At 36.9% G+C, this 10000-nt stretch overlaps 2 protein-coding genes across 2 annotated transcripts in view; one reads left to right on the top strand and one right to left on the bottom strand.

The window, feature by feature from the left end:
• Positions 1-7919, bottom strand: part of LOC134183142 (centrosome and spindle pole associated protein 1-like) — a 14041-nt gene extending 6122 nt beyond the window's left edge. Inside the window, exons 1-9 of the mRNA XM_062650611.1 lie at positions 7639-7919; positions 7507-7570; positions 5166-5293; positions 5019-5099; positions 3870-3962; positions 2976-3029; positions 2254-2325; positions 2070-2191; positions 1766-1886 (exon numbers count right to left, since the gene is read on the bottom strand). Coding sequence (XP_062506595.1) covers positions 1766-1886; positions 2070-2191; positions 2254-2325; positions 2976-3029; positions 3870-3962; positions 5019-5099; positions 5166-5293; positions 7507-7570; positions 7639-7776 — 873 coding nt within the window. The 5' untranslated portion in view covers positions 7777-7919. The remainder of the gene's footprint in view (positions 1-1765; positions 1887-2069; positions 2192-2253; positions 2326-2975; positions 3030-3869; positions 3963-5018; positions 5100-5165; positions 5294-7506; positions 7571-7638) is intronic.
• A 79-nt stretch (positions 7920-7998) lies between these two features.
• The window catches only part of LOC134183823 (heat shock 70 kDa protein-like), a 6379-nt gene continuing 4377 nt past the window's right edge, over positions 7999-10000 (top strand). Inside the window, 2 exon segments of the mRNA XM_062651393.1 lie at positions 7999-8094; positions 9095-9282. Of these exon segments, the coding sequence (XP_062507377.1) occupies positions 8028-8094; positions 9095-9282 (255 nt within the window). The 5' untranslated portion in view covers positions 7999-8027.

Here is a 10000-nt window from a genome sequence, read left to right as displayed (position 1 = left end):
CTGTCTGTCTGTCTGTCCATTCATCCATCTGTCTGTTTGTCTGTCCGTCCATCCAACTGTCTGTTTGTCTGTCTGTCTGTTTGTCCATCCAACTGTTTGTCTGTCCATCTGTTTGTCCAACTGTCTGTCTGTCCATCCGTTTGTCCAACTGTCTGTCTATTTGTTTGTCTGTCTGTCTGTCCATCCATCCATCCAACTGTTTGTTTGTCTATCTGTCTGTCTGTTCTTCTATCCACCTGTCTAGCAGTTTGTCTGTTTGTCTGTCTGTCTGTCTGTCTGTCTGTCCATTCATCCATCTGTCTGTTTGTCTGTCTGTCCATCTAACTGTCTGTTTGTCTGTCTGTTTGTCCATCCAACTGTCTGTCTGTTTGTCTGTCTGTCCATCCATCCATCCAACTGTCTGTTTGTCTGTCTGCCTGTCTGTCCATCCATCCATCTGTCTGTTTGTCTGTCCGTCCATTCAACTGTCTGTCTGTCTGTTTGTCCATCCAACTGTCTGTCTGTCACTGTCTGTCTGTCCATCCGTTCGTCCAACTGTCTGTCTGTTTGTTTGTCTGTCTGTCTGTCCATCCATCCGACTGTCTGTTTGTCTATCTGTCTGTTTGTCTATCTGTCTGTTTGTCTATCTGTCTGTCTGTTCTTCTATCCACCTGTCTAGCTGTTTGTCTGTCTGTCTGTCTGTCTGTCTGTCTGTCCATTCATCCATCTGTCTGTTTGTCTGTCCGTCCATCCAACTGTCTGTTTGTCTGTCTGTCTGTTTGTCCATCCACTGTCTGTCTGTCTGTCTGTTTGTCTGTTTGTCTCTGTGTGTCTGTCCATCCATCCATCCAACTGTCTGTTTGTTTGTTTGTCCATCCACTGTCTGTCTGTTTGTCTGTCTGTCTGTCTGTCTGTCTGTCCATTCATCCATCTGTCTGTTTGTCTGTCCGTCCATCTAACTGTCTGTTTGTCTGTCTGTCTGTTTGTCCATCCACTGTCTGTCTGTTTGTCTGCTTGTCTGTCTGTCTCTGTGTGTCTGTCCATCCATCCATCCATCTGTCTGTTTGTCTGTCCGTCCATTCAACTGTCTGTCTGTCTGTTTGTCCATCCAACTGTCTGTTTGTCTGTCTGTCACTGTGTGTCTGTCCATCCATTCGTCCAACTGTCTGTCTGTTTGTCTGTCTGTCACTGTGTGTCTGTCCATCCGTTCGTCCAACTGTCTGTCTGTTTGTCTATCTGTTTGTCTGTCCATCCGTCCATCCAACTGTCTGTTTGTCTATCTATCTGTCTGTTCTTCCATCCACCTGTCCATTCATCCATCTGTGTTTGTCTGTCTGTTTATCTGTCCATCCATCCAACTGTTTGTCTGTCTGTCTGTTTGTCCGTCCAACTGTCTGTCTGTTTGTCTGTCTGTCCGTCAACTTTTTTGTTTGTTTGTCTGTCTGTGTGTCTGTCTGTCGGTCTGTCTGTCTGACGGTCTGTCTGTCTGTCTGACTGTTATTGTTATACATACGTAAACTTAGCGATTGTTATTAGTAGAGCAAGAGTTCAAATATAACAATTTGTCTGTCTGTCTGTCTGTCCATACATATGCAGACTAACTTCAAAACAAAATACTAAATTAAAATTGGTAACATCTAAAACTAACCCACAAGTAAACTAGAAACAGTCCATCACTACAACAAAAGCTCCATCTGGTTTGCCTGTCCATTCATCTGGCCATCCACATGTCCATCTGTGTGTCCACTCATTCAGCTGTTTGTCTGTCAACTTGTGTATCACTTACCCATCTATCTAATTCATCATCTTCTCTCCATCTTCTGTTTGTCATCGTATCTTGTGTATTCCTGTCTTCTCGTCCTTTGAATGTCTCACTATAATCCTTCCCTTCATCATACAGTTGTGATCTAACACAGACAATGTGATTGTCATTATGGACACCAGGTGTGTGTGTGTTTGTGATTGTGTGTGTTTGTGATTGTGTGTGTGTGTGTGTGTGTGTGTGTGTGTGTGTGTGTGTGTGTGTGTGTGTGTGTGTGTGTGTGTGTGTGTGTTATCAGCATGATAAGAAAACGCAATACATAACTCACCTATATCTCCTTTCCTCTTGTCTTCTTCTCTCTAAAATGTCATCATAACCATCATAATCACGTGACCCCCTGTCCCTCACATCATCCCTCACAGCACGTCTGTTGTGTTGATTTTTAGAATACTGTCAAGTTAATGTCAATCAACACAAATAACCTAACACAACAAATGTGGAATGAGAATTACCTGTCTTTCATACTTTTCTTCTTCTTGTCGTCTCAAAGAAGCCAGATGCCTACGACGTTCACTTATTGATGTCTACAAGTAATAGTAAATGTATTGACATCTCACTCCAGTAATATAATTCAATGAATCACTTACAGAAATGTGTGTGTGTGTGTGTGTGTGTGTGTGTGTGTGTGTGTGTGTGTGTGTGTGTGTGTGTGTGTGTGTGTGTGTATGTTGGTGTGTGTGTGTGTGTGTGTGTGTGTGTGTGTGTGTGTGTGTGTGTGTGTGGTGTGTGTGTATGTGTGTGTGTGTGTGTGTGTGTGTGTGTGTGTGTGTGTGTGTGTGTGTGTGTGTGTGTGTGTGTGATCAACTTACAGACAATTACACTACAACCAGTCATCCAAACATTTCAATAAATTCAAAAACAATTTCAACCCAAAAAGCACGCGCTTTCACGTGTTTCCCACGTGACATCATTCCAACACAGAAACGTGTGAACCAAATCCAAGATTGCAACCATACAGGACATTGACATCTAAATATTAATGTGTACACATGTTGAGTTATTGTTGACGTACTATTGCTGTATATTAATGTATTTGTTATTATGTACTTGACTGTCATGTATGAGTGAGACTCCAGGAAGTCACCACATCATTCTATTATCCAGACTTTTGATTGTACGGACAATTTGATGTCCACCGAAACAGTCAGAATAATTGGGGTTGTAGTGTACGTACCTCTTTCTGTCTCAATTCCTCGTGTCGTCTTGTGCTGTCATTTGGTGTAAATGTCTACACAAATAGAAGGACTACACTGTCAAATAGAAAGTCGTATATATTGCAAGGTGTCTGTGTTTGACTCAGTTAACTGTCTGTTTGTTTGTTTGTTTGTTTTTATTATATGAGAATTAAGGCACATGCAGACATGTTGGGCGTTGTGTACATGCACACACACACACACACACACACACACACACACACACACACACACACACACACAGACACACACACACACAGACACACACACACACAGACACACACACACACACACACACACACACACAGACACACACACACACACACACACACACACACACACACACACACACACACACACACAGACACACACAGACACAGACACACACACACACACACACACACACACACACACACACACACACACACACAGACACACACACACACACACACACACACACACACACACACACCAACACACACACACACACACACACACACACACACACACACACACACACACACACACACCACACACACACACACACACACACACACACACACACACACACACACACACACACACACACACCAACACACACACACACACACACACACACACACACACACACACACACACATACACACAAACAAACACACACACACACACACACCAACAAACACACACACACACCAACACACACACACAAACAAACAAACACACACACACACACACAGACACACACACGGCAATCAACATACACAGTACATAACAATATAAATGTCTCGATCTCATTACTAATAGTTTCACACTCCACAACAGAATTCGTAGTTTGTAGTCAAACATAATGAAAACGTCGCAAGTAAACAACTAACCGGCTGTCTGTTGTCAACACCTCTCCTGCCAGTCTTCTGTTTCTGCTCTAAAAAAGCTCTGTATTCTGCTTGTCGTTCAGCTCGGAGACGTTCCTACCAAGCAGACACAGTCAACACATGTTTACACACAAACCACGTGCTGTACGTCTAAACAACAACGAAACAAAGACTGAAGTACAAAGTATAAAAACGATAGTTTGAGCTTCGAGTCATAAGGGATGGCACTTTGTAAAAGTCATGTGACTTAGCGAGTAGCATACTCAAACGTATACAACTTGACTGACTTCTGGTCTTGGTGTCAGATAATTAAATAAGTAATATATTTATATTACTAAGTAATATATTTATATTAATAAGCAATATATTTATATTAATAAATAATATATTTATATTAATAAGTAATATATTTATATTAATGAGTAATATATTTATATTAATGAGTAATATATTTATATTGATGAGTAATATATTTATATTGATGAGTAATATATTTATATTAATACCTAATATATTTATTTTGATGAGTAATATATTTATATTAATGGGTAATATATTTTTATTGATGAGTAATATATTTATATTAATGAGTAATATATTTATATTGATGAGTAATATATTTTTATTGATGAGTAATATATTTATTTTAATGAGTAATATATTAATATTAATATTAATAGGTAATATATTAATATTAATAGATGATATATTTATATTAATGAGTAATCTATTTATATTAATGAGTAATCTATTTATATTAATGAGTAACCTATTTATATTAATGAGTAATATATTTATATTAATAAGTAATATATTTATATTAATAAGTAATATATTTTTATTAATAAGTAATATATTTTTATTAATAAGTAATATATTATATTAATAAGTAATATATTATATTAATAAGTAATATATTATATTACTGGTAAACTGTAATGCACATGCATAGAAAGTACATCGCCTAGCTATACTCCGTCTGCTGCTTTGAAACTGAGAATTAACAAGTTGGAAGATACATGTTAATATCAATAAAACAAATTGACAAGGGTATTACCTAAACCACGCCCATGTAACGCGCGCTATACCGCATGTCCCGTATGTCAAATCTCTCCTGTATGCACACACGTGTAACAATATAATTTGACTAACTTTTTCAGCCGTTCTGTCTGTAAGCATGAGAGTGGTACCACTTGTCTTGTGATTGTCTTTAGCATAATGTCGGCCTTCACTCTGTAAGACACCCGGAATGCCACATATGATAGACACATATGTTACAAGAACAACAAGAGCATCTACTCGTGGTTGTTGTTGTTGTTGTTGTTGTTGTTGTAGAAAGAGCTGGTAGTCTTGTGTTCTCTCTTCTCTTAGTTGTCTCTGTTTTCTCTCGTAGTTGCCCAGTGGCATTCTAGGTGAACTAGAACTCTCTGTGATTTAGAAACACAGTGAGTTATGAATTAATAGGGAAAAACAGACAAAAACAGGAAAAGCACACAGAAACAGAAACATGAAAACCGTTTAATGGGTCAACAGACAGACAAACAGACAGACAAACAGACAGACAGACAGACAAACAGACAGACAGACAAACAGACAGACAGACAGACAAAGAGACAAACAGACAGACAGGCAGATAGACAGATGAACGAATGAACAGACAGACACATAGACAAGCTGACAGACAGACAGACAAAAAGACAGACAAACAGCACACAGACAGACAGAAAACAGACAGACAGAAAACAGACAGACAGAAAACAGACAGACACATAGACAAGCAGACAGACACATAAACAAACAGACCGACAGACAGACAAAAAGACAGACAAACAGCACACAGACAGACAAAAAACAGATAGACACACTGACAAACAGATGGACAAATGAACAGACAGACACATAGACAAACAGACAGACAGCCAGACAGACAGACAGACAGATTGTTTTATTCTATCCCAAACTGTAAATGTAACAATCGCAAAAATGAAAGCATTCTAAGCATTAACAAAAACTACTGAAATGTCTGAAGTCATAACTATTATCCTAATGAACATAGTGCTGAATATCTACATCAAAGAAAAAGACAGACAGACAGACAGACAGACAAGGAAGACAACACCATTAGTCATTCACTACATCAAGCCATCCATCCCAACTACCACCTATCCAGTTTGACAACTGAAATAAACTTACAGCGAAAGCTAACAGACAGTCTGCTCAGGTCTAAAGTCAGTGAAAGGATTGACTCAGCTACTTGTCCAAAAGAAGTATCGCGTTTGAGGTCAATTCAAGGAAGAGGGGCGGGAGCATGGCTAGATGCTATCCCAAACTCACAAAGGTTTACACTAAAACCAAAAGAATTTCAGTTGGCAACCTTTTTGAGACTGGGATTGCCGGTAGACTCCTCAAAATGGATTACAAGATGCAATTGCGGAAAAGACCTGGATTCTGAGGGATACCATCTCATGATGTGTAAGACTGGAGGATGTCCTGTCTGGACCCATAATACCATTGTAGGTGTTTAGTCCGACTGTTTGAGCCAGTTACACATAAACCACAAGAGCCCAGAGAAAGGTACTGTGATTGCGAGGATCAACCTGACAGCGATCATGGATCCAGTAACCGGAACAGACATCGAACTAGATGTGTCTGTGGCCCACCCATGGTGTGCCGATATCTTGTCAAGAGCAGCCTGAGAAGACGGGAGAGCAGCGGTAAGAAAGGAAGAGAGGAAAGTCAAGAAATACCAGTCGAAGGTCCTGCCTGGTGAATTATGCCTCAACTTTGTGCCTCTAGTTATGGAACACTTCGATCATTGAGGGAGACAAGCACAATCATTCCTGTCTCAATTATCTCAATTAAGTAAAAACATCGACCTTGGTAACAGTGACCAAGATTTCAAGTGCTACTGGAGAAAAAGATTCGCTGTAGCTCTCCAAAGGTGCAACACAAAGGTTCTCATCCAGAAGATGAACCGCTCACGAAGCAAAGAAAATGACATTAGTGACATATATAGTGTCCAATTGCATGCAACCTAAGTTGATAATTTTTTAGAGACCCGTGTGGGTCTAACTGATATATAACAGACTTTCATATCTATAGCTTGTAATAGTTCATATGTATGAAATATAAAGATTTGACAGACAGACAGACAGACAGACACACAGACAGACACACAGACAGACAAACAGAAAAACAGACAGACACACTGACAACAGACTGACTGACAAACAGACAGACGTAGCAGAAACAGAAACAGACAAACACAGAGACAGACACAAAGACAGAGATACACACAGAAAAAGTGAGATAGTAACCAACAGCAACGTGCAAATTCGGTCTATATGCCTTACTCCAAACACACACACACACACACACAAACACACACACACACACACACACACACACACAACACACACACACACACACACACACACACACACACACACACACACACACACACACACACACACACACAGTGACACACACTAAAAAACCCGACAGACTAACAAAAAAATCTTATAAAATACGGCGGGTAGACGAGTAGATAGACAGAAATCAATTGCAAGTCAACCAAGTCAAGTTGGAAGAGAGTAAATATCAATTCGTCTACTACAGTTAGACAAATACAGAAACTGACCTCTTTCTGGTCCGTGTGCAAAGTAAACAGAATGAGTCTGCTTCTGCTTGTCACTTTTCCTTCTCTATTGTGAATTAGAAACGAAAATTTTTGAATTCAATTTCATCTCTCGTTCTCATTTTATAGACCAACCTCATCGTTTTCATTATATTGGTCAGCATGTCTGTCTCGATTGACGTCAAATGTTGGTGTGCTGGTCGCATATTCCTGTCTTTCTCTCTCCAACTTAGCGCGCTGTAAGTGAATGAAATCGTTGAGGTCGTCCGACATGTTGATGTGTCGTTTCCACGGCAACTGGCGCCACAGCTATGAGCTGCTCTATTCGATAATGTGAAGTCTTGACTGATGCTATGTGGAGATAGTGAAACGACAAAGGCGCCGTCAAACTAGAATAATAAAGGAAACACACACGATTTCCGTGATAGAAATATACGCATGCGTACAAATTGTTATCATCACGTGATATAAATATTCCGCATGCGCACTGTCACCCATTAGTCCACGTCACGTGTCATAACATCATGGCATCTGCAGACGAGCAACAAACAAACGCTGACACCAACCAAGACCCCCAGATGAACGCGGACGGTACGTAGTCTACGTCACATAGTCGTTTCTGACTTATTTGTGTCATCTCTTCTTCTGCATTAGAATCTCCATTAGAACTCCATTAGATCTTTTAAATTAGTATTAAATTATTTTAAAATAAATTATTAAATTAGTATTAAATTATTTTAAAGTATTATTAAATTAGCATTAAATTATTTTAAAATAAATTATTAAATTAGTATTAAATTATTTTAAAGTATTATTAAATTAGTATTAAATTATCTTAAAATAAATTATTAAATTAGTATTAAATTATTTTAGAATAAATTATTAAATTAGTATTAAATTATTTTAAAGTATTATTAAATTAGTATTAAATTATCTTAAAATAAATTATTAAATTAGTATTAAATTATTTTAGAATAAATTATTAAATTAGTATTAAATTATTTTAAAATAAATTATTAAATTAGTATTAAATTATTTTAAAATAAATTATTAAATTAGTATTAAATTATTTTAAAGTATTATTAAATTAGCGTTAAATTATTTTAAAATAAATTATTAAATTAGTATTAAATTATTTTAAAGTATTATTAAATTAGTATTAAATTATCTTAAAATAAATTATTAAATTAGTATTAAATTATTTTAGAATAAATTATTAAATTAGTATTAAATTATTTTAAAGTATTATTAAATTAGTATTAAATTATTTTAAAATAAATTATTAAATTAGTATTAAATTATTATAGAATAAATTATTAAATTAGTATTAAATTATTTTAAAATAAATTATTAAATTAGTTATTAATTTATTTTAAAATAATTTAATAATTTATTTTAAAATAATTTAATACTACTTTAAAATAAATTATTAAATTATTTTAAAATAAATTATTAAATTATTTTAAAATAAATTATTTAATTATTTTAAAGTAGTATTAAATTAGTATTAAATTATTTTAAAATAAATTATTAAATTATTGTATTTGATATGATATTGTATGATTTTTGTGTTTTCAATTGTTGTTGGTAGAGAAGGACGTATCTTGTGATGAAGTGTGTGTTGGTATTGATCTTGGGACGACGTACTCTTGTGTGGCTGTTTGGGAGAATGATCATGCAGTTGTGATTGCAAACAACATGGGCCACAGAACGACACCATCATGGGTGGCTTATGTGTCGGGTGATATGCTAGTTGGAGAAGCTGCTGTGGCACAAGCGGTACTTATTGTTTAGTTTGATGTTTGTCTCTCTGTCTGTCCATCCGTTTGTCTGTTTGTTGTCCCATCTGTCTGTCTGTCTGATTTCTGGCTGTCTGTCTGTTTGTGTGTCTGTGTGTCTGTCTGTTGTTTTGTCTGTCTGTTGTTTTGTCTGTCTGTTTGTCTGTCTGCCTGTCAAAGAAATATATTTTCATAAATCAGAACTATTACAAGCTAAATCAAACTACGCAACTCTTAACTAAAAGTCTAATACACGATACACTACAGTTGACCCTGACAGGGTCTTATAATGACTATTTATTAATTAATGAACAAAAAACTGAAAGGTGTCCAGTTCCGAACTGCGCTTTTGACCACCTAGGATGTTATAGGCTTTCCTTGACATTACTGAAGCATTACATATTTGCAGCTCAACAGAAAGACAACGTCTCCAAAATAATTTAAAGGTGGCAGGATTCTTTCGGCCACTTTCATCTCTTGAGAGATGTGAGAGATCGTCTAGATATTTTAGCGCTTTCTCACCCCATCGACTAAAGTGTTTGAACACTAGGGGCACAGCAGATGGTGAGGAATCTTGCGTAGAATTTCTCCTAAGTACTTTTTGGCTTTGATTTCTTCTCTACGAAGAGCAGCAGCTCCATCAAACAGAGAAGCCTTGGATAGAATGTCAATACTTTAAGGATGTGCCATTGAGACATCTAAATCAGTGCTTTTTCCAG

The sequence above is a fragment of the Corticium candelabrum genome, chromosome 8, assembly GCF_963422355.1.
Source record: "Corticium candelabrum chromosome 8, ooCorCand1.1, whole genome shotgun sequence".
In the NCBI taxonomy this organism is placed as follows: Eukaryota; Metazoa; Porifera; class Homoscleromorpha; order Homosclerophorida; family Plakinidae; genus Corticium; species Corticium candelabrum.
Note: the sequence above shows the minus strand (reverse complement) of the source record. Positions and strands in the feature narration are given on the sequence as shown.